General features: G+C 37.5%; 1 protein-coding gene across 9 annotated transcripts in view; it reads left to right on the forward strand.

Moving 5' to 3' along the window:
• The first annotated feature begins 4,362 nt into the window (after positions 1–4,362).
• LOC109073896 (kin of IRRE-like protein 3) overlaps positions 4,363–26,521 on the forward strand; it is a 196,828-nt gene continuing 174,669 nt past the window's right edge. For 3 of the 9 annotated variants that reach the window (XM_042743453.1, XM_042743455.1, XM_042743458.1), the window contains exon 1: positions 4,366–4,749. In XM_042743453.1, coding sequence (XP_042599387.1) covers positions 4,707–4,749 — 43 coding nt within the window. In that variant the 5' untranslated portion in view covers positions 4,366–4,706. Of the gene's footprint in view, positions 4,750–26,521 lie in introns of all 9 variants that reach the window. The other 6 variants (XM_042743450.1, XM_042743451.1, XM_042743454.1 and 3 more) reach the window with 3 other exon arrangements.

The following is a 26,521-nucleotide window of genomic DNA, read 5'->3' on the forward strand; positions in this document are numbered from 1 at the left end:
CAAGGCTCAGATGGCACTTCCCAACCTCTTGATTCAATCTATTTCATGTATTCTTCATGGTTTTCATGCTCTGTGGAAGATCTGAAATCAGTATTTATTAGTTTGCTTCACCTGGACGTTTGTTTATCTTCAATAAACAAGTTCAACATTTATAATCTTTCTTTGAGACTATCTGATTGACACCTCTGGGTAGTCCACCTCACCTGCTCAAAATTACAGTTCTGACTCTCACTTTCCTTTCTTCGCACTGTCGTTTTTTCCTTGTAGATTGATGCTTGCTTTCTTCCAGGTAATTTTTAAGGGTGTAGGTTTCTAAAGGTCACATTGCAGCTCTCAGTCATTAAGTCAAGTGTAGAGAGAGGGAACAATGTAAGTGTTGAGATGAAGGCGTGAGAAAGTTCAGTATAAATGAGATTGATTGCCTTTCCTTCCCCATGTGAAAACACTTCAGCTAACATTGAGATCAATCTCTCGCTGCTATGCACAGAGCTTTTCGTTTAAGGAACTCCATGTTTAGAGCTTGTATATTTCCTTTTGGCACATTTACAGTATGTGGCTGTTAGAATTTGAATGTGAGGCACTTTCAGTGATCTTTGCAAAACCATCTGTTTAAAAATATACAGATTTGATGCTCTGCATTTCAAATGGATCATAAAAGTTGTAACAACTAGGCCACGGATTAAAGACTCAATTATTGAAATTAAAATGAGTGAATGAATATTGATTTAATAAGCAGATCACACCTCTAGATATACTTAATCTGACCAAAAATATTAATACATATGTAATGTTTCAAACAGTTTTTGCGGCCAACGCATTGCGCATGTTGCATTATTTGCGTCGACCTGGCGCAAATTCACCTTTATTCACGTGTTTGCATTGACTTAGTATGTCATCTACTTGTGCGAATAATTCAATTTGCGTTTGGTGTGACGGCACCCACTGACTTACATTTTATGAATTACCAAGGAACATGGATTCACATGAACACGTTTGTTTGTTTCATTGGGTGATTCTTCTTTGTAATCTGAATGTAGCTAAGCAGCGGGTTAAATCCCTTGCCATCTAAATGGATGATTGGCAGGTGAGTAGGGGGTCCTGGGATGTTGCCCGGGACACATCAGCATGCAATAGCGTTTACACTTCAAATGCAATGCATTCCCATGCATTTTTTCTTTTCTTCCCCCGAGTGTGGTTTGATTGATTGGATAACATCTCTATTTAGTAGTGTCCACTTGTAATCAGATCACCCGAGGCAGATGTTAATATCAGTTATATACTGTATGAATGAGAAGACATCCATGTGCACATGCGAGCCCAGGGCTGTTTCTAAACAAGTTAGACACAGGAAACCACTCGCATCGTTTAGTTTAGTTAATTTAAAATACCACTGAAATACTTCAGAAAGGAGAGAGGAATTGTCAATGAGAAATCGGGCAATTAAAAGTATTCTCATGAAATATTGATCCTTGGCTTTTGTGCTTCAGTCAGATGGAGCAATCCATGGCCATTTTCTGGTTTAAAACCTGCTCAAATATAAACATTGATTGGTAAAGCTAACAAGATCAAGGCTTCAGAATTGCCATAAACCTTACAAATAAACTTTCAATTTGACTTAAACAGCACATCTGTGTACTGCAACTGCCAGGTAGTCCATGATATTTAAATGAGCAAAACAAACAAAAAAAAATATTGTATTCTGTTGTAAAACAAGTTTGTTTAAAGAATTAAAACTCCTTTTATAATTGACTGAACAGAACACTATTTTTTTTTTTCAGTGTGGCTACCTCAAACTAAGATTATTACCTCTATATAATTTACACATAAACTGCCCTTACGAAAAATAAGTTTATACAAGTGTGCTATTAGTATACTTCTTTTAAACTAAAAATAGGAAATGTACTTCTCAGAAATGGGCTTTATGTACTCCTCAGAAATATACTTAAAATTACATTTAAGCATTCTTGACTTATACTTACAAAAAGTCTAAATATATTTGAGCTATACTTGTGCTCCTAGAATCTGTGTTTTCATTGTTATAAGGTAGAGGGCGCTAGTACACATCTTCTGTACAGAATCCCCCCCCCCCAAAAATTTATCAAAGAAAACACAAGTGAAGAAGAAAAAGAAACAACAGATACTAACACATGTAACATGATCATCTGACATGAAACCGCATCAAAACTGTAACGTTATGGAATAAAATGTCGACCGATGAAGAGGTAATAATTACAGTCAAGCTTTGGGGTGTTGATCAACTCCATCTATGTTTTGATTATCATTCTGAATCAAATTCATTGTCTTTTTTCAGCTTTTTGTTCAAAATTGGATTTCTTTATTTTTTAAGTAACTTACCCACATTAAATGTAAAAAAAAAAAAAAAAAAAGAATGCATGAAGCTAGAATAAAATGTTTTTGTTTACAAGCAGATACCCTGTCCTTTCTTTGGATGTTTTGTATGTTCAGATATTCATATAACAAAACCTAAATAGGGACATAGTAGTATACTCAAAGTATGATGTAAAGTTCACTTAAAGAAAACTCATGAGTATACTTTCAGTATAAAACTACTAAACTAGTAGTTTACTGAGACTATACTTCAAAGTGTACAAAGTATTTAATTAGTGAACTATCAGTATACCTATAAGTTTACTTTTAGTATAATTGCAGGACAAATTACAAACATAGAGGTAAACTAGTTGTGTACTCAAAGTTTGTTACTGTTATACTTACAGTATACTTAAAAGTATACTTTTATATACTAGAAAATGGGACAATTTATTCCTAAGAAGTATTGAAACAGTACACTTACAAGTATACTACTAGAACACTGATATTTGTATACTTGCTGCATAAAGTATACTTAAAAATATACTTGAACTTTACTTGAGTATACTTAATAAAATGAACTTGAAGTATACTACTTTTTGGTAAGGGTATGTAGGCTATTCTCTGACCATCTTGTCCTTTTCCTTTGTTGTTTAACTGAATAAATGCATCAGGTCTTATTTTCTAAGCAAGAGAAGAGAGAAGAGGAAGTAGGAGGGAAATGCATCATGCAATATTTAGTGTGTGAAACAGTCTTGTTAGCAAGCCATGCATTAGTGAGATTAACAACTTATACATTAGGGGGCAATAAATGATGAGTCTAAACTCTGTTTTACTCATTTGGAAAAGAGGAGCTAATGAGGTTCCAGCTCTGGGTTCTTTTAGTCTGGCTGAGACAGACGTTTGACTCGGCAAGTTTGGATCCACCTTGCATCCTTTTTTTTTTTTTTTTTTTGGCCAAGAACCGCCCACTTAGGGAGGAACAGATTGTCCTAACATGCAAAGCAACCAATCACAGCTCACTTTTTTTATTAGACGTACATAGGCTACATCATTTTACTTAAGCTGCTGGCAGATCCCACTGTGGGAACTACCTATGTAGACACACCCTAGCAAAAATTTTGAGGACCCTAGCAACCCAGAGTAACATAAATAAGAAATATCTTGTCACAAAAACATCATAGATGTTTGGGGGCAGCTATTTTTATTCAGACAAACAGTCTGTAAGAATTACCCTGGTAACTGTCTAGCGATACCCTAACAAACACTTAAAACACATTAGCAACTGTATAGCTAAAAATACAAGCCATATCTCAGTATCAAAACATTGTACATACATAAGGGTCAGATCTTTTGATTTGGGCAGTCAACCAGTTATTAGCATTACCCTGATAACTGCTATGCCCACTCCAACAATCATCAAGAGACCCTATAGCAGCCCTATGGCAGCTTGAATAAGCCATATCTCAGTACCAGAACATTGTATAGGGTTGGCCTTTATTGAGGCAGTGTACTGAACCATACCAAGAAACACCCAACCATCTATGATATCTAACAACCACCCAGAACACCCTAGCAACCACATATCATCTATCTAGCAACTAAGTAAATATATACAACAGTGTCTGTGTTGCTGTACAAAAAAAAAAAAGACAGTTTAAATGAACATAAACGTGTGAAGACACATAATCAAATAAAAGTTTATATCCATTCAGAGAGAGCAAGAGAGAAAGTAAATCCCAGAACCTAATCCCACTCAACCCACCCAATCAGATCAGAGAGTTTTCCCATTTATGAGGAGGTTTGTAAATTTTTTCTGCAGTATGAATTACATGGCTATTTCTTTCTTTCTTTCTTTCTTAGTTCCAATTTTAGGTCCAAGATTAGGTCAGATTAGGTCAACGCTGCTACGCTTGATCAGGTGGGCGGGCCTTGAAAGCTGGCGGCCCCCGCCTTCCCCTGATCCTCCACTGAAAGAAAGAGCAAGAAAAGAGGAGGGAGGGGTGGGGAGGAGTGAGAATGAGAGAGAGGCAGACTGACTCTGTGAGCCGGAGAATGGAAGAGCAGTGTGTAAGAGCAAGAGTGAGAGAGAGAGAGAGAGAGAGAGAGCACGAGTACTCTGAGTTTATGAGAGCGCCTGCACACGCATCATCAGAACAGAGTCACTTCAGTTACCGTAGGACAACACAGCAGATTGCTATCACAGAACACTGAGAGGAGGACACTAGAAGAAAGAGATTGACAGAGAGCCTCTCTTTATTAAGAGGGCACATCGGGGGACTGACAATAGCAGCCAACCAGAAGAGTCATAGGTCGGTGTGTGCGTGAACTTCTTCACCTTGGTGTCCTAGAGGTCACCACCCCTGCAAAGTGCCGAGATGATCCCGGAGGTCTTTCTGATCTTGTGGCTGACAGGTCACGGTAAGCTGCCTGGTCTCCTCATCTCCGCTGTGTTATGTTCTGTGTCAGTGTGTGCGAGCAGGGAATCTCTGGGAGTTGAACTCCGAGGCTGCGAGGGAGTCTCTGAGGTTTTGGCTGTGAAGCCTTGAGTTTGTGTCAAACAGTTTGAAGTAGTTGCATGGCATCTTGTTTGTCTGTCCTACGAGTTTCACTGAACCCCAAGATCTTGATCTTGAAATGGAAGCTTGGCGAGGTCAGGATCTTGACTGAAGCACGTCAATGGATGTTCATCTCGCGCACCGGCGAGCGAACACAACACGCGGTTATTCTTAGACAGCCTCTGAGTCTGTAAACAGTCGGGCTTAGTATCGGCTGACGGATGTTTCCGTTGCTTGCCGCCAGGTGGTTGTCTTTGAAAAACAATTGGATTGAATCGGAGGCTGCCGCGGAGACCCTCAGAGGGGTCGGCAGCTCGCTCATACGCTCCCAGCTGAAAGGGGAGGCAGCGACTCGACAGAGCTAAATAGATTGAGTTGATTGTCCTCCTCTGCAGCGACCGGTGACCCAGAAAGGGAAGTTCAAATAAATCCGAGAGCCTCGGGACTTCATTTGAAGCTCCTCATGCTGGAAACCACCATCAGAAACAAAGTCCTCAGACTTTAATTAAATCATCTTACGCTACAGAGTTTCAGCTCACGAAGTACAGCTCGTTCTGCACTTCCTAAGCTGCCTCTTCCCTCCCTCAAAGTCTCTTTTCCCCCTTCACGGTTATCACACAGCGTACGCAAATCAAAGCCGAGCAGAGCAAACTTAATGACCTGCTTATCACTCAACTTGTTTCCTCACTCTGAATCTCATTAAACTGTTGCAAATACTGTACCCCTCACTCACGATCTGATGGCAAGAGCAGCATGTTCACGTAACCCACAGTGCTAATATATAACTTCACACACATAAACCCAGTCGCACGAATGTTGTGGGGGGAGTGTGTGTGTAATTTGTTTGTGGGTGTGGGTGTGAGTAATGGGTGGCTCTGTTTCTTGTTTAGTAGATCATGCCTCGGGAGGCTGTCAGCTTTATGATCTAGTTTTATAGCAGTATTAGCCATGTGTCCAGCAAATAGGCTTTTTTTTGTCCACTGTGGATGGTTTATTTACGAACTGATTTTTAATAAGATTATCTGATGATATCTTTCACAAAAAAACACTGAAGATTTCATATATGCTATTCTAAAAAAGTTAACAATGAACTGTCCATGCATCAGATGTATTTACTATGTTATATTATGAAAAACGGAAATAATTATAAATTTAGCCTTCTAAATCGTCATTAAAAAGATCATAATTACGGAGTTGTTCATACAACATGCTAACAATACATAGTTGTTGCCAACAGAAATGCAGTCAGACAGTCTGTCTCATCTCCTTCCCATCTAACTCTTTAAAGCTCTCAGCGCACAAAAAGCATCACGCACCAGGCGAAGTCTCCTTGTTTTGCTTTGCTGTGCAGTTGAGTTGTGCTAGGTGTTGTGGTAAGAAAAAAATAAAAGCACAACAGGCAGGTAAACACGAGATAACAACAGGGGTTCCTGTCGCCCCGCTCTGCCCCTGGGGATGGCAGGTTCCCCAAAGCTAAATTGTGTTTTACACATTATTGCTGTTTATGGTGCCAACCAGTGTCAGCAGAAATAAATATATAAGAAAAAGTCCTGGAGAAAAACAAGTCTTTTATATAAAGGGGGAAAACAGAAGGATGAGGAGAAGCTTGTGTGTGTGTGTGAGAGAGAGAAAGGTTGACAAAAAGTCCAATAGCTGCGCTGGGAGCTTAGAAAGACTGTATTGAGTTTTTGTCAAGAGTTGAGGGTATATGTAGGGCACTCTCACTCGTGCTCACACACACACACACACACACCTGGTGACAAGCCCTAACTGATGGCACACATTCGAACAGAAGCTCACCCTTGTGCGGCACAGAAAGCTGTCGCACCGCAGGCAAACCTTCTGTCCAAGAGCTTGTCTCTCCCTCTCCTACTCTTTCTTTCTTTTTTGACATTTTCTCCCCCTTTCTCACTCTCTTAGTCATAGTTTGTTCGTTTTTTCTGAAGGGCATCTTTTTCAATCTGTCCACTTTTGTTCCATTGCTCCTTTCTCATGCATCCCTCGGATAAAAATGTTGCTTCTCGCTGTATCTGTTTCCTGTCACTGCCAGTGTCAGAAGAGAAATCACAATTTTTTATTTTGTCATGAAATTTATTTAAAAAAAGGACTTTTCATCACAAGATATCCTTTTTTTTTTACCAGCATTTTTGTCTTATTTCTCATTAAAAATATGCAAAAATCCTTAGAACAACTTTAAATTACTTAAACATCTAAATTACGTGAGAAGATATGACTTTAGAATTAGGTTTATTTATCTCAACCCACATGTTTCTTGTTTAAATCATAAACCTCATTAAATGTTATTAAGTTCATGCTTAAAACAAGGAGAAAAAAACCTATTTGCCAGTGGGTTAAGAAAAGCAATTAAACTTAATTCTAGATATATTTTCTGAAAACAAGTTTTATTATCTCATGAAATTATGCTTCTCCAAGCTTTTAAATTGTTCGAAGGATTTTGGGGTATTTTGAAAAACAAGACAAGAATACTGATTTTCTGCATCTGTCCGTTGTTGCTTTTCTTTCCTGTCACTGCCCGTTTCAAAGGGGAAATCAGATTTCTTTCTTTCTTTCTTTCTTTCTTTCTTTCTTTCTTTCTTTCTTTCTTTCTTTCTTTCTTTCTTTCTTTCTTCATTGTCATTTTCTGTTTTTTAATCATAAACCTCATAAAATGTTATTACATTAATGCTTAAAACAAGAAACAACTATATATTTTCGGAAAACACATCTTATTTCATGAAATGTAGCTTCTCCATCCATTTAGTTTCTTTGAAGGGTGACTGTGTACAAGCAAACACTGGAAAACAAGACAAAAATACAGATTTTCTTGAATCTGTCTGCTTTTGTTCCATCCGTCCCTCAGATGAAAATACTGCTTTTGTCAATATTTGTTTCCTGTCACTGCCCGTGTCAGAGGGGAAATCAGTGTTTTTCCACAGCATTTTGGCAAAACATCATATAAAAGCTCTTTTAATATACGCTTCCAATACTCTGCTGCAGGTCTCGACATTATAGAGTGTCTCATTACACATTATATAGCTTTCCTGTCTCACACTCAAGTCCACTGGGGGCAGTGTGGCATAGATCTGAAGACTCATTCTGGATCTGTCTTCGTCTATCCATATTCCTCTTGTCCTCCATCACTCTCTCCCTCCCCCCGTCATCCTCTCCTAACCGCTGCCGTCTTGTTCTGATAGATGAGGCAAATGCTCTTCAGGAGCGTCTGGTGTTAAGTCCCCACGCAGCCAAGGGCGTAAGCTGTGTCTTAACCCTCGAAAGCAGGTCTTAGTGTGTCCGCTGTCTCTCTCTCTCTCTCTCATTCACTAAGCTGCACCTCAGCAGGCTGGTAATTAAAATGTCACTTTTGGCTGTTTTCAAGCCAAATCTCAGCCGCCTTATAAAAGTATAAAGGGAATCAAACATCCTAGTGTGTTTCATTGTAGAATGTGGAGCAGTTTTTCCCTGGTCAGACTTAGCAAATAATTCTTTGTTACATCACAAATCCTTTTTCAACATGGATGGGGACCAAAGCCGATCAAATGTAATGGATTTTTACATCTCAGTCATATTTCAGGGTTAATTAAATTCATATTTCTGCATGACATTCTGATTTCTTCTCTGGGCGGGCCATTTTTTATTTTTGGATTAAGCCGTTTTGTATGCCAGTGATGGTTTCTCATTTCCAAACATCATAAATGCATAGTTAGTAAACGCATATCAGTATTCCTCAGTCCTTCTTGCTGTCATTCTCTATCGACACCCAAAGCAAAAGAGCTGACACCGGCTCTGTGTACGGATACATATGTGAGGCACTGAGCTGTAACCATCTGCTTTTTTTGTGTGTGTCTGTACCTGGTGTGAAGTCTGACCCCCTTAATGTGGACCACATAAGGCTATGACCCCTCTAATACCTTCCCTGTCCATATTAGCCTACTCCCACACTCAGCCCTGAAAACTGCATTTCTCAGAGAGAAGGATATTTTTCAGAAGTAATAGAATTTCCATATATGCTTAGTCCCCACTTCACATAAGTGCAAATTCACTGTTCAGAAAGGGGTTTAGATTGTAGGTTTATCATGTTTACGGAAAATGTATGAATTTCAAAAAAAAAAAAAAAATATATATATATATATATATATGCACTTCACATAAGTGCAAATTCACTGTATATATAAATTTCCTGGCAATATTAAATTACAATTATTATATTGAAGGAACAATAATAAATAAAAATATATATATATATATATATATATATATATATATATATATATATATATATATATATATATATATTTATATATTTATTTGTTCCTTCAATATAATAATTGTAATTTAATATTGCCAGGAAATTTGTGATCAGCAAATTTGTGACTGGCCAAGGGCATTTTGTTCATGGAAAAAGCACAATAAATGTATAAAAATCAGCAAAAACTACAACAAATCATAAAAATATGAATATAAGCAATTATAACTATCATGCAAAAGCATGAGAAATTCACAAACAATTAATGAAATCTATAAAACAAACAAACATACAATAAATATAAATATAATAAATAATACATAAATAATCTATTTAAAAAACTATTAAATCTAATCTATTAACAAAAAAAAAAAAAAAAAAAAGTATAAAAGCCACAAAAATTTAATGTAGCAATATAAGCAATATGGAATGTGTGTTTCCATGTCTTTGTTTAGTTTTGCCTCTTTAAAACCAAATTCATTGGATATCGAGAGGGATTTTTCTCTCGTCGGTTGAGTTGTTTGTACCTCCTCAGATTCAGGTCAAGAGAACATGGCCATTAATTTGGCCTTGATTCCTGAAATCCAGTGAGAGCAGCTTTGCTGAGAATCTCTGTGCATAAACAAAATGTGTTTACTGGACTTTATTAAGCTGCACCAATGAAATCCGTGCTCTTAACCACAGTAACAGAAACCAATCCTCAACCCTTCATCTCTCTCATCCTCTCCCACTCCCCTGACCTGTGCCCACCCTGTGCCCTCCACGCTTATGAAGCCATCCCTATGGAAATCTCACGGCCATAGAACTGAATTGCTGGATTTATCCAAATTGGTGCACTTTTTGAGAAATGGGCATTATGTGGGATTACATGTCTGCTGAGCGTGATGTAAAGTAATTCAACCAGATGCTGAGGCGATCATAAGGTCACCTGCGGAGCTTCCGTTCAGCACTCGCTGTTGATTCCGTAAGGATGGGCAGAGAGCCGGAGGGGGCCAAGAGGGAGGGAGACGTCTCTCTCGATGAACCTGTTGGGCAGAGAGAGATTCAGAAGGGAACGGAGGATCAGCCTCCCAGGAACACTAGTAGGATTTTGCCGCAGATTATGGCAGAGATTAATGCCATCTAAATTGCGACCTAATACATGGAATCAGCAGCAGGAGAGTCGTTGTGCCTGTTTTATATGGATATATTCTGAACTGAGACTGCTAACACCGAAAAAAAAAAAAAAAAAAAAACTTATATAAATGTCACATTTTATATTTTAAAAGGTAAACTGAACTTGTTGTTGTGTCAGTTGGTCAAACAAAGAAGTACAGTTTAGCATACTTTTAAAAAATAGTAACAATATATTAAAATAACACACACAGTGTGATTTGAATGCTTTCAGACATTTTCAGACATGTTATTTGTAATTTAATGAATGATATTTCTTCTTCTATTGAACGCAGTTGAGTCTATGAGATCTTATTTGACCCACTAAAGCAGGATTTCAGTATGTGTGTGTGTATTTATATAAACATAATAAATATACACAGACTACATATATAAATGTAAACAAAAAAATTATTTTGGATGTGATTAATCATGATCATATATATATATATATATATATATATATATATATATATATATATATATATATATATATATATATATATATATATATATATTTTTTTTTTTACAGAGAAAGGTTTTGCTGGTAAACATGACTAACTTTGTTTGCAACTAACTTTGAGATAAATGGGAGTGCTAACATATCAAGCTTTCACTCTGTGTCATAGACACAGAGACACATAAATCCCTCTGTCCTCTGCTGGCTTGGTGGTAAATAAATAAGTACTATAAATGGCTGACAGGAGTGTTGTGTCAGTGTAGAAGCTCACAGATGTATGTAGTATGAAGGTATGTGGAGGAACTGGGTTGCCAATCTGACAATGACTTGTGATCGCTTTTGCTGGAAGTTTCTGGGGTGGCACAATATTACACCTGAATGAACCTGACAGACTCAGTCTTTGTCTCCCTCACTCTTCAGCCCTGCCAGTCTGGTGGTTTCACTTCAGTGTGTAACATGGACAGTAGAGTGACGTGCCAGCATTTTTTGTGTGATAGTGGTGGCTGGTTGCTGTACAACACCAATTACTGTAGTGAGCCTTAGCATGGCAATATAAATGCTAATCAGTCTTTAAACTTGTACTCTGGGAATCAGAGAAAGACAAGGGAATTGAACGTAAGGTGTATACCTGATATTGTGATTACTGAACAGAACTATCATGAAGCAAAAAGCAAAAAAAAAAAAAAATAAAAATAAATATAAATATAAAATTAATAAAATAAAAAAAAATAAAAGCGACTATAGTACCTGGGAGATGCTACAGATATTTAGAAACCACTAGCATGCATGTGACTGACGTGGCATAGTATAATTTATTGATGGCCGTTGTACTGTGGTTTAGCCACTCAAAAGTCTTTCCGATCTGTTTCAAACAAATGTTCTATTCACAAAACAACATTAAAAGTGAAAATGTGCAGGCTTCAGTGCAGACTTTAAAAGTTAAAGTAAGTTGCTGAAAGCTTTCGACAATTTTGGGGTCTGTTTGCAGGAATACTAATAGCTTCTATCATACGTCTAGTTTCTCCAAACAGAACTCAAACTAGTTTTCAGCTCTCAGCCATGCTAATGCTGCTAAATAGTGTGCTAAAGGAAGGATAACTACACAGACTATGCCTCTTTTTCTTGTTCTTTCGCTCCTTCTTTATGACTATTTCTTCACTTTGCATCTGTCTCTATGGGCGATATTTCATATTTCTGGCAGGGTAATTAGAATGTTGGTCAATGGAAATGGAGGAATGTTTGATGCTCGTGTCAGATGAATCCTTCTGTTTGGAGCACGACATGAATACCAAAAACAGAAATAGATGTTCTCTGACATTATTAGTGGCTTTGCTGCATTATGGTTACATCCTACAGGAGGAGCTGTGGAGCAAAACGCCTCAGTTCAACATCAAATGATTGATTATTAGTTAGAAGTGAACCAAATTAAAGTCAACCAAATTATTTACAAAAATCATCTTAGCCATATACTCAATAACAAATGAATCTACCATCAAATTATGTCCATATCACCGAAGTCATTCAGCCAGGGTTTAGGACAAAAACATGCGTTCACCTCAATTCACCCCCAGAGGTTTTTCCTGCATTGAATTCAACGAGCAACGGACTTGCTCTTCACACACCTACGTGTCCTTCATTCTTTTATTCCCCAGTTTCAGCCTCTGTGTTCTCAGCATTGTTGTGCTGAAAAACATTCACCTCAGATTCGGCGTTGCGCTTTCAGAGTCAGAATGCTTCTCTGTGAAAGAGAGCAAACAATGTTATGCACGCTGTAATTAGCCAAAGTTGTTTTGTGTGTGTGTGCATTATGATTTGGTTCCCGTTGAGCTTCTTTCAGATGGCTCTCCTATTTATTTATAAGTATTTTACAGTGCTATCCTGCGAGCTTCGACTTCAAAGGGAGTTTAATAGTGTGGAGTTATTCCATGCCAGTGCGTCGCCTGAAAAAATGCTAATGTGCCATCAGGGTGGCTAAATGATTTGCTATCCTTTCAAACGTGCTGGCAGGGGTTTCAATCTGGCCGGCCTCCCAGGCCAGTTGACAGTGGTCTCTGCACGGTCTCCTGAGGACATTAGTGCAAATCAGAGAGTCGGCCAGGAGGCACTGGCGTGCTGTGCCACTCCTTGGCCACGACCCAGCTCTCCACGACCCTGCCCTTGCCCGTCCGTCAAGGCAACCACCTCTCCATATATATGACTCGCCACTTAGAACAGATTTAATCAACTCCTCAATGGCTCTTTTGGAGTTTGGCTGAACAGAAAGGGTTCTGTTCAGAACCCTTGGGGCGCGGAATGATCTAGCTCTTATTGGAAATGGGGGTTGGAGGTGAGGCGAGGGTCTCCAGGAAGGCCAGTGATAAAGGTGCTAACGTTCAGAGATTGGATTAAGAGCAGAGTGCCCCCTAAAAGAGAATGCAGTTTATTGAAGCCTTATCTTAAGTGATAATGTTACCACGAAGAGCAGTATAATAGCAGCAAAGTGGACTGCAGCCATATAAAAGATATGGGGCTGAGGCAGAGAGCGAGATGATAGCCTGTGTAAGTGTGTGCGGTCCACACATTACACACACGAGTCCAGCAGACTCCTGGGTTAGGGTGTTTTTATTAGGATGTTGAGAGAGAAAGGATGTAGGGTCAAAGGAAGCTACCCATCAATGATCAAGCCTTCAGTTTAAATCACATTTCCTCGAACGAGAGTGAAAGAGGAGCGACGTCATACCGCCAGCATTAAATTTAAGGCACTACTGTTAGCTTAGAGCAGAGCCTTCCCATTAGATTTACGTTGTCTTCCATTCCCTGCCCAGTCTGTTTACAAGGACATTTTTTTGTTCCTTGGTTATAAAATAAACTCCCAACCTTCCCCTGAACACTGGGACGCCATTGCAATGCTCAAAAGAGCATCTGAATACACCTGTACTGGAAGCACTCGGCAAACAAGCTTCTTCAAATATATTCCAATATTGTGCTATCCTGCTGTTTTTAGAAATTTGGTATGGTAGTGATACTTTTACAATAGTATTTGAATTATGCATTGGATTAATTGTTTCTGCTCATTTTACTTACATTTATAAGACTTTATTGAAAAAAAGGACGCCTAAATGAACAGACTGATTTTTTTTCTGAAATTTGACCAGCATTAGACCATTTTATCTTGCCCTTTTTTGGATGAGTATGAATACTGTGGAAAATATGCGGTAAATGCATTTGGCTGACTACTCTCCATCTGTAAGTCTCCGTCTGAGGAGAAAAGATGAGAGGGAAGAAGATGGAGGTGCAGAAAGAAAATGAAATATCAGTAAAAAGCTAGCTTCTGCATTAATTAAAAAAAAAAAAAAAAAAAAGGAGAAAGCAATGTTTTGAGATGTTTAGGAAATCCAAGCGTACCTGTTTTCCAGCAAGACTCGGGGGATTTTTTTCCCGCTCATGGGCTGCGTTATCTAATTGTTGTCTGATTAGGAACATCAACAATAGCTCCAAAGGTAAACAAAGTTATCCCCTCAGAAAGCTGGAAATGCGCAAAGGGAATAGGATTTGTTGTCACAAATGAAAGGTAACTGAAAACTGTCAAGGTAATCCTTGCCTTCGACAAGCCTGTGTGCTGACATTCATCAGTGTGCATGCCAGTTTATCATATGATAATTGTATTACCAAGATTTGTATATTTTTCCCCCACATAGAATCCTTATACAACAACAGCCTGGGATATAAGTATAATTTACTTTTATTCTCACAAAGTAATGTCTTTATGATAAACTTGGAATGATTATGTTGCATACCATGGACTAAAGCTTGCAGCTAGATCATTTTCTTTACCAGTTTTTTACCAGTATCTCGATAACATGTCACAAAAATTGTTACACCAGATAAATGTACTTTAGCTATTTTAGAAGCAGAGATGTGACTTGGTTTTTAGCACATTACTCATGCAGTTTGGTAAGTCTGATGGTATTAACAGACATTACGTGTCACTGAGGCCTTTCGACATGAACATGGAAGTTATTTTAAAAATACACCAGGTAATTCACCTAAATCACAGTGTCACAAAGAAGTCCTCCAGTGTCAGTAACCAACAACCCCTAGTTCTCTAAGTGACATTTCAGGTTCTCTTAGTGTCGACATTGAGAATTATTAAAGCCTCTACATCAGCAAAAAGTACTTTCATAACACAAAGCTTGTCTAGCTCTAGTGTTTTGATGAACTGTCTGGCTGGAGTATATAGGATGGTCTGGATTGGCTCAATAATGTCTCGGATTTCACAGTGGAAGAAATAAATAGTAAAACCATCGCATCATGTCTTTTTTAAATGCTACCTGAATCTGAAAAAAAATATACAATTATAATAAAAGAAAGCAATTTGCTTTAATATATAAGTTCATTATCAGTTACAACCACATAAATGGCATACAAAAACACATATCTAAGATGCATCGAAAAATGCAAATATATGCTTCTCCATTATGTTGTGCTAAGCGATTCAGACCTTTCTGCCTCTCAGGTATGAGTACACTATACATACACAGATAAAGACACACACTCTCCAAGTGCTAGAGAGCGCATTGAAGTGTCAGAGACAAAAGCGACTTTCAGGCCTTCTGCCTCTTGCGTTTGAAGGTTCCCAAACAAGTGACTTTCATCTTGTAAACCAGCAGACAAGGCCAACAAAGGCAGAGAACACTTGTCCTGGGTTTGGGATGAGAGGGGAAAAGAGAAGGAAAACGAATGAGAGAGACAGAATTATGGGGTCTTTTCATGCCTGAGCCCTTTATGGTGTCCTCAGTGAAAATGGCATCTACTTCATAGTCCTTTCCATCACCTCTGTGGCGCTCATCATTCTGGCTCCGCTGAGGTGAAAATGGAAAAACGGACTCTATCAAAGGGCTTGGGTGCAATTAAGAGGGCAGGCGTAACGACCACGTGCAGGACAGGGGCGGCACCCTGATGTTCCTCGGCACTAATGAGAGAGGATGATGAATAGGAAATATGAGGAAACCGAGCTCCAATTCTCTACACGAGACGGATGTAAAGGCATCATCTTTCTTGTAATTTGATGTCTGGCTGATAGAGTCGTGATCTAGCGGTTATTGCAATGCGGGTGGCGTTAGTTTGAATCCAGCTTGCATCATTTTCTTTCCTCCCTCTGCTGTACAAGTCAATAAAAAGTGAGAAAATAGGTGTTTTATCTGTCTTTTGTGACACGCAACATTATTTTGATAGCCCAAAACATAATTGGTTTGAAACCCTGCTCCATTTAACTGTAGTATATTAATTATAATTATATGTTTTTATTGGCTGAGAGTGCATTAAATTAAGTAGAGATGTTTCATGTTTCATTTGAAAATCATATACCTCCAGGTTAGGGCACTTAGTCAGAGTATTTCTTGGGAAAACATCACCATATACGTGTTATACTCATGACGTAGATTTTAATCCACAGACTCAAATGCTTAAACCAGAGCATGGAGAGATCAAAATAAACAAGGAAGGACAATAGTTTTAGATTTAGCTATGGAAAGACAGAGGTTTGCAGAGGGATGAGGTAACAAAGAGATAGAAATAGGCAAGAGAAAAACAAGTGAAGTACAGCGTGAAACAGGGAGAGAGACGGACTGGTATCCATGGCTGGTGGGATTCTCTGAGCTGAATTAATGATGCCGCAACAGAAGAGCCAGGCCCAGTGGAGACCTGAACCAGATTTCAACCTGAGGTCCCTGGAGGTGGGAGCCTCTCAGCACGACAGCGGAATTGGCCACAGCGTCATAAACTAGCCCTGAGCAGGACCACCGGGACCCTTTTCATCACCACGCTTGCTCTAGTGCTCCCCGGCTCCAAAATTATGTAGGACATGGATGGGGACAGAAGAGAGTGTGCGTGTTTGGGTAGCTGGCTGTATTCTGAAGCCTAGTGCACTGCTTTGTTGTTTGCTGTCTATATAGGCAACATCCTAGCTAAATAGAATTTTAAAAGTGATTTACTGTATTCTAGATGGCATAAATAGCATTTTGATGATAGTTGATAGCTCTGTTAGCATGCTAAAGCTTCATACTTTACACATCAATCATTTTGACTATATTTTCTTTGACTTCATACATTAATAAGCATTTAAAAATACATAAATATTGGGTAAATAATGTCAGCTAGAAACAAATTTGTTAAAAAATCTAGTGAGCTGTCGTGTAAGACAGCAGCCTAACAGAATCCAGACCTTTCTCATAACTTTCACTATTTTTCCCCCCCTTCACTTAAATTTATAGAAATTTTGAGATAAAACATCATGTTTATTTAATGTTTATGGATAGGTCTTATAACTTTATTATGTTTAATATACATTTTTATAAAGTTGAGAAAAAAAAAGTTTTTAGAACAACATTCTTGGAACATCCTTGATGTTATTTGTACATTATGAACATGCTAAGAAATGGTCTTAAAATATTAACATTTAACATTTAAATAACATTATATTTTGGTTGAAAATAAAGTTGGTAGAATGTTGTAAGAAGCAGTTTTGTAACCATTACAAAAATATACTGTATATTCTAATTACCAAAAAAATAAAATAATAATAATAATAATAATAATAATAATAATAATAATAATAATACTAATAACATTAAAAATCCAAAAATAAAAATTTCTCGAATTAGCCACCAAAACGTAAAATAGTTACAGGTTGATTTGTAACTTTATACTAAGCTTAAATATATATATATTAGAAACAAATGTCCTATAATTAATTCATTTTTAATTACATTTTGACTATTTCGATCAATACAATATTGAATGAAATATATTTAAAAAATTGGTCTTATCAAAGTCCCTTTGAAGGAACTTGGTGGCTATTTCAGACATGTAAAACCAACTACTACTACTAAAAAAAAAAAAAAAAAAAAAAAATGCAAAGTACTTTTAAATGCAAGTAAATAGCACAGCAACCAGCAACAAATTGTCACATGTAGTGTCTCACAAATGTTGCTTCTTATGCTCAAACAGTGTTTAAAAAAGCATACACCTCAAGCTGATCTGGCCAATTCACATGTTCAGTCCTATAAGTGAGTTTCTGGTTTCTATCTAACAGTAGCAGCGATAACGCAATGACCTTACCAACTGACCACTGGCTCTTTTATTTAGAAGGCGGACTTCTTTTACCAGAGCTGCCATATTACGATTTGAGATTCTCCCATATACAAAAACACAAGTGAACTGTCTTTCATCGCCATATTTTTATTATCAATATTTATTCATTTATTTATTTTTTTACTGATAACAATGCATTCTGTGATTCATGATACAGTACATTTGATACAATCTCAGAACTGGGTGGAAAGAAGGAAGTATATTCTTCCTATTTTTTATGTCTATCTTCAGATCTGATACATACCTATGGCATCTTAAAATGCAGTCTAGGTAGGCAGCGCACTAGGATTCGCAACAGAAGCAGAGTGTTCCATCAAAAAAAAAAAAAAAAAAAGGTCTTCATAAATTAGTACAACAGACCGCAGTGAGACAGACTCTGGGAAGATAAAGCTGAAATGATCGGGCGGCAAAGGAATGAACATGATGAAAAAGACAAAGAGAGGGGGAAAGAGAAAGAGAAAAATAGCATGAGGAGCAGAATAGGGAAGCGAGGGATAAAATAGATCCGGTGTTAGCGACCGAGGCAAATTACCCACTTTGTGCAAGGAAAATGCGTTTTTGTTCCCGACATTGCTTATAATGAAAACGGAGCAAAAATCAGTCCACATAACTCATCCTCTCCTTTCCTCCACAAACACTCCTCGCTCAGAGGAAGGCACGCTCCACTAGTATGACTGCGGCTGGAGAAAGCCTGCGAGCATATGTCATTAAAATGCTTAGACAAGTGGAAGAGAGCAGGGGAGATGGCAGTGAAAGGGAGGGCAGAAGACATTACGTCGGAGAGGGGCTGTCAGACAGAATCAGTCTCCAGACCTCCTGCAGTATTTACAGGTCAGAAGAGGAGAGGGACCCCCACATGTGCAACCCGTGCTTCTCCAGAGATGTGAGAGAAAGATGGATAGAATAGGGGAGGACAGGAAGAAAGGTGGCCAACGTGCTGCCTGGCTGACAGGTGTGAGTATTGTTGTCTCTAATTGAACGAGAGAGGGGCTGCGGGCGAAACGGGTCAGAGATACGGCTGCCAGACCTGTCGCTCGCTGCCAGAGTATCGAAGGGTCAAGCGCTTTTGCTGTGAACAATTAGGCGCAAATAATTGTCCACCTAAATGGAATGACTGAAGGGTCTCCAGGCTGTTATTAATAAGTCATGGCAACATATCTTTTTCCATTTCCAATTTCAACTTCATTCTTCAAGTTATAAGAATTATATTAAGGTAAAATGACATTTGGTTATATTTACAAATGTAAGGCATCAGCTTTTAAAGATTTTTTAAGTTGAATTAAATACAAGAGACATTTTATTTTATTATTATTTTATTTTATTTTTTTTTACAGTGCAGACAGACATGTTTTCCTAGAATTTGACGAAAAGTATTGGAGTTCTGACATTTGACTGCAGATTGTGTCTTGGCAAATATGAGCACAGTTTGAGACGAAGACTTCTGAAACTATAGCAGTGATTCATGTAAAATTAATGGGTACTTTTTGTCCTCAGGAGAAACATTTGCGGATGAAAAAGACCTCAGCAAGTCTCAGTTCAATTTCTTTTGTCTGGGACAAACAAGTTAGACCTTATTTGTGATTTTACCAGTGTTATAGACTGAAAACGGCGATAATATGTCATGTGACTGTACTTTAAATATACTGTAGACTGCTGTGTTAAGCCCTTCATGAGGGTTGTGCGTATGACATAAGCATCACGAGTGCTTTGACCTTGACATGAAAAGTGCAGAAAGCGTCACTTGGTAGAAAGAAAGCGAGAAGTGTACACAGTAAACAGCGAAAACATGCATTTGAGCTTCAGGCGAGTGCTTTGATACAGAAAGAAGAGCAGGACTCGCTGAATGTGGGTTTGCGAAAGTTTTCTGTCTCACAACGCTCTTTTTGAATTGAAATTCCTTGAAGAACTGAGGCAGCACAACAGCAGGTTCCAGGCTGAAAAAACAACCAGTTTGCTCTTCCCCAGTACTAAGAGCCTTTTTAGTCTCAAAAGAATCCCAAGATCTTTGTTGATGGTGGAAGAGAGTCCCAATAAAATCACCTCTGAACTGAAACCGTTTTTATGTTTGCATTGCATGAATACTATGTTAAAGGGGTCATATGATGCTGCTAAAAAGAACATTATTTTGTGTATATGGTGGAATGAAATGTGTTACTGCGTTTTAAGGTTAAAAAACACATTATTTTCCACATACTGTACATTATTGTTTCTCCTCTATCCCCCGCCTTCTGAAACGCATCGATTTTTACAAAGCTCATTGCTCTGAAAAGCGAGGTGTGCTGTGATTGGCCAGCTATCCAGTGCGTTGTGATTGGCCGAATGCCTCAAGTGTGTGACGTCAATGTTACGCCTCTTAACATATTGTGATGCCCTGTTCGGCCGGAGCGATGAGACATAAACATAAAACCCATTATAAACGTGATATAAACATGATTTCTAGTTGTCTTCTTTTGGAAGGCAAAAACAAAGTAGTTTCGCTTTCTCAATGAAACAGCGCCACACACTGCGGCCTTGAGTGAGCAGAGACCAGCAGCTTGAGAGTGTACCTTGGTCTTGCAGCAAACACATGTGACGACCCGGTCTGGACTCCGCTTCATCCACGGTGAAAGCCCATTCTGTGATCCACAGTGCAAAGTTGATGTATTTCCTCAGCGACCAGCACAGATCAGCCCCAGGTATGAGGAAGCGGATATCGTCCTCTTTTGGAAGGCCAAACAAAGTAGTTTTGCATTCACAGTGAAACACACAGTGTCTATACGACATAGCGGTGACGGCAACAACAATACTACAACGAGAATAAAAGGTACGCCTTCTTTCTTTGTGTGAACATCTGGGTGGCGTTATGCAAATCTTCCCACATACTGACGTAGATATGGGGCATGTTAGAACGAGCCGTTTCAAGGGGGTGTGGACGAGTCAACTTTTATAAAGAATATCTCTTTGGATTTGAGACTTTAGTCTTTGCAACTTCACAGATCTTCTTTATTTGCCAAGAGCTTGTAACACTCCAAAGAGAAAGAAAAATTTGAAATCGCATCATATGACCCCTTTAATTTGAGAGGGAGTGAAGGAACTGATGGGAAGGAGCAGAAGCGGGGTTTGTACACGTTGAAGTGTGTAAGACAAGACTCTCTGTGGAAACACAACACGAGGAAAGGTGCCACTGCGAGTTTGTCACGGACAGCGTAAACTTGTGGAGTGAGGGAGAGAAGAAAAGAGAGGGAGAGATTTTCCCGGGGCTCTGAGACACTGTCATTCTGATTAAGTCACGCAGAGCAGAAAAGGAGAGCTGGGAAATCAAATCAGTGCAACACCGCAGAACGCATGTGGCGAAACACGGAAAAAACAACCGCGGAAAGAGAGATAAAAGGATGAAACCAACACCACAGAGTCAGTACACAGATATGGACTTCTTTCTGTCCTAGGAGGTCTTGCTGAGGCCTCGGCGGTCTGTCGCTGTCTTGCCCAACCCAGACTATCACCCTCAGCTGTCAGCCAGCCGTCTGACACTTTCAAAACTTCCGAAAACATTACAAGACTGAAAAAAAAAATAAAAAATAAAATAAATAAAAAATCTGTCTGCCACTTCCCAGAAATGGAAGGTTGGTAAAGCTCTACTAAATTCTAGTACAAGTTATGAAGCAACATGCATCATAAAGTAACTGTTAAAAAATAATATGATTTTTAAATTTTTAATTTCATTTACTTTTTTTTATGACATATTTTAGATGTTTAATGAATTAAGAGCTATGTATGCTATGTGAAAAATAAAATAAAATAAAATAAAATAAAATAAAATAAAATAAAATAAAATAAAATAAAATAAAATAAAATAAAATAAAATAAAGAGAACATTTCCGAAACTAATTAATCACTTTGGCACATTAATGCAAAAACAAATTATTAAAATAATATCTACCAAAAAATTTACATTGTACTAAGTTTATAGCGGATTTTTGTATTTTTATTTTTAATTATTATTATTTTTTTTTATGTATTCATTGTTTAACCTATTATTAATTATATAAATCTGAGAGAACAAATGTGTTAATTAAATTAATAAATAAATGTATTTTCTATCAAAAATGTCTGCAGTTTTATAGGTTTGTATTTTACTTTCAAGCCAATATCATTGTTTAAAAAAAATAATAATTACAAATAAAATAAAATAAAATAAAATAAAATAAAATAAAATAAAATAAAATAAAATAAAATAAAATAAAATAAAAAGTTTATTGTAATATGTTTCACAAGAAAATACTATTTCATTCTGTCTATTCCAAATTTTCTTGTTAAAATCAATATGTTTTTGTGCGTGAAATTTAGCAATTGAGTGAAAATTATTTATGCACTCTTTTTATTTTGTATTTATTTATTTATTTATTTATTTATTTATTTATTTATTTATTTATTTATTTATTTATTTATTTATTTTATTGTGTTTAATTTTTTTTTAGCAGACACTAGTATGAAAAATCCAGTTCTAGTCAACCAGTCTTGAGTGTGATGTTATTAAGCTGGAAACTAGGCTTGTGATGGTGCTAATGGCCTGGAGCACAGATCAAAATACTTCTTTTTCAAATCTTGGACTCACGAAGCCGAGCTGCAATGCTTTGTGATCGCTTCAGGTAATGTCGCCGATTACATAGGGACTGCTGTTGTAGAACATTGAGCCTTTCTGAAGAACAGTAGTGCTTTGATAGATTCTTTGAGGCAGACACACACAGCGAGCATTCAAATTGAGCTGTTTTAAGTTGAACTCGTGCGACTTTGATAGTGAATATTTCCTCCGGCTTTTGACGTTAACACGATACATTTAGATCAGAACAGACGTGCCTTTTGTCTTTATATGGGATTCTTCATGTGAGACAAGAGGCAGTAATGGAAGAATATTTAATAAAAGAGCTGCACATGCAGACATAAACAAATAAAAAAGAAAGAAATATATAACTCATTCATCAGTTGTTGTCCTCTGTAGAGACACATTAAGGTCTTGTCTCTTTATTGGATAAAATATATAGAATGACAAAGTTTCCCAAAGGAGGTTACACATCTCAAATAAGATACTTTTAATGTGTCATTTCTTTCTTCCGGAGAGCAGTGAGACTCCATCAAGAGCATACAGATTCTGCTGATTTTCAGATTTATCTCATGAGAGACAAATTATCATGTTTGTCTCCTTCAATGTTTTAGAGAAAGCCTCAGACTACTCTCAGGTTTTTCTAGTTATCAGAGAGACATTTATTTTATGTCTCTTTGTTGAATAAAACAGAACTTCCCATTCTAGAAAAAGATCTCAGATAAGATGGTTTAATGTCTCAGTTATTTCTCCTAATCCGCAATGAGATTAAACTGAGACCAAACTGAGACTTCTGGAGTTTTCTGCATGTCATGAGAGAAAATAAATTATTATTGTCTCCTGAATTTTTGTCTAAAATAACATTTTAGTTTCTCCTAATCTGCAGTGAGATTATATGGAGACTAAATGGAGACATGTTGTGCTTCTCAGATTTGTCACCTGAAGGAAAAGAGCATAATAATATCATGTCTCTCATATGTTTCAGAGGAGAGCTCAACTACGTCTCAAACTGTGCTCAGACACCAAAGTCTTCAATAAAAAGCAACTTCTATGATAACAGACATATGTGTTTATTTTGAACAGATAATACTAAACAAGCTCCAATCTCTGCGCTATGAAAGAGAAACGTGAGAAATAAAAGTTTCCTTTGGGTTGCTATGAAAATAATACTATTTTAACACTGGTTCAGCATTCTGGTGTACTTGACATATTAAGTAATGACCCAGAGAGAATGAGTGGGAGCTCGAAATATGGAATATGGAACATTTTATATCTGATCTGGCATGCACAGGTACTCTGCCGACGCACCTACAAAGCAAGAAATGATTGGTAAGCTCTTCAGCGCAGGTTTCGTCTTCAGGAGGAAAGATATCACCACTTTCTGTCTAATTCTCTCTAAAGGCCTTCTGTGACAACTTCCTTATAACCCTCGAACAAAATGCTTCCGATGGCTTGTAACTAGCAGTGAGCATCAAGTCCAGTGCCATAGCCAGGTTCAGGAAAAATACCTTGAGGCTGGGTATCTGTGTCACAGTGACCAGAGATGATGCTGGGAAGTTGAAACAAGGTCAGTGACATCTAAATGTGTTTGTTTGTGTTGTTGGTGTTGAAGAGGGAGCCAGCAGTCAACAGCAGGGTCACCGGAGGACACAAGACACCGAGGAGATGCCACCTCTGTGATATTTGAGCTTTTACATGTTGCCCTGTGAATAAACACTGAACTCTACTGCTGTGGACTGACCAACATGAGACCAATTATGAGGATTTGACTGTTTTAAAAGGTCTATTTACAATATTTCACTTATTTGGGACTCACAACATGCACAAAGCAATGCATCATAACGGGCAATGTGGATAATTCAAATGCTGACGTAAATGTAAAAAAAAAAAAAAAAAACATGACTCACAATGAGTCATTTTACATGCCATATGTCCGATGACTAATGCTCATCTTTGTTTAATACTGTCCTTCGGATCAGACAGTTTACTCAGATGCCTGACTGGAAACTTCAGCTTTTGTTTAAATAGATTAAAGCATATCTGTCTCGAGATGAATTCAAAGTATTTTTCTTTCTTTTTTGCTTATACACTTGATAAACAGGCCTGATTTGTGTCATTTAATTTGAGGTGTAAGAAGTGAATATACAGTGTATATATATATATATATATATATATATATATATATATATATATATATATATATATATGTATATATATCTATATATATATATAGAGAGAGAGAGAGAGAGAGAGAGAGAGAGAGAGAGAGAGAGAGAGAGAGCAACCTTCATAAAGGAACAGTAAAATGGTATTTTGCTCTAAATGCCAGGAACACACAATGGCAAAGACGGGCAAAGAGGTAGTAGCAGAAAGGTATTAATAATCAAATCATTCTAGCATAGCCCTTTTGAAATAGAAGTACACTTAAACATACTTTAAAAATAAAATGTATGTATAAAAAAAGAAAATACACTTTATAAACTTGAGTGTGAAACTTGAGTTTTCAAACACTTAATTGCATGATATTTATAATTAAATGAAAATGTATAATGGTTAAAAAATGTTAAATGCAATTTTTATATATATATATATATATATATATATACACACTCATGTTATATATTATCAATCTTTTGACAAGACAGAAACAAATTTCTAGCAACATACTGTTACTCTATCCTCCAATCACAACGCAACATCCTCTTTCTGACCTGTTATTACTGATATGTCAAATCATTCAGCTCCATAGATTTATCACAAGAGCCCATGTCCCTCAAGCCTGTCAGAGACAGGTTATAATCTCATTTTATCACGAGCACACAGACAAACTCATACAAGCACACACTACAGTGAACGCTGGCCTGTACGGAGCAGCCTGTCAAGGCGATGGTCCACGCATCAATCACACAGTGTCACTGCAGCTCTGTCCTGCGCTTGAATCTCTAGATCAGAGGAGCGGAGCAGAGCCGGGGCTGAGTACGGAGCCAAGTTAGAGCTTGTTTGTGGTCTGTCATTCTGTGTCAGACACTGGAAAAATCTATTTACTTTCCACCTGTCATGGATTTCAAACTGAGGGACTGTATAGCGTGTCGGTAAACAATGTGTCCAACATGTCAGAATGAGTTTATGTGGTATTCGTCACACACTACACAAAATCAATGTTTCCTGTCAGTAGGAATAACATATCGGCTCACTCATATTGTCTGTTAATTAACCAGTTTAAATAAGCACGATTTCATGAGCATCAGCTTATAAGATGTGTTTATAAGATGCGATTAACATTTCCCATTATATCTGGTGTTAATGTTCAAATGCAGCCTCCGACACTGCTTTCTAGCGATCATTAGGGATCATTTTTGGTGATCATTAAGTAAACAGCGTTCACTGATGAGTTTCGAGATGCTGTTGATGGCACCCGCTGACCTGTACTTGTCCATTAGCCATCTGCTGCGAGTTTGCAAGCTGAAAGAAATTCTATGGATTTCTGTCGGTTTTAACCCTTTATTTTCGAGGTGTCTGTCCTGTAGATTTCCAGTTAACCTCAGAGAGCTTTTAAAAAGAGATTAACACAAGCCATATATAGCAAGGACAGAGAGCAGATTAGCCTTGTTTTAACTGTGGGAGGAGTCAATAGACACACTGTGTACCCTAACATAGCCACTGTTGCATAAATAAATAAATAAATAAATAAAATGAATGAATGAATGAATGAATACAAACTTGACAAAATTTGGGGAAACTCAAAATTCTGTCTGGATGATTACACTGTTTTGAGCTTTCAGTGGAAATCTGAAAGACCTGGGATAGGAAAAAGCACATATGTTTTGATATGCATTGCAACAATTTAAAATTGTTGGCATGCAGTTTTAAGGCAAGACATGAAAAGAGTAATGAAACTGTGCACAAATTACAATGACTGAATTTTAATTAGAACTAAAAGAAAGAAAGAAAGAAAGCAGCTGCTGTGATATAGACCCCTGAGAGAAGTGCACAACCCTACCTGTATGCACAGTAAACACACTGCAACATAAAATTATCCATACATAACTCTCTGTAATGCAATTTCTAAA

The sequence above is a fragment of the Cyprinus carpio genome, chromosome B18, assembly GCF_018340385.1.
Source record: "Cyprinus carpio isolate SPL01 chromosome B18, ASM1834038v1, whole genome shotgun sequence".
NCBI classification, from domain to species: domain Eukaryota; kingdom Metazoa; phylum Chordata; class Actinopteri; order Cypriniformes; family Cyprinidae; genus Cyprinus; species Cyprinus carpio.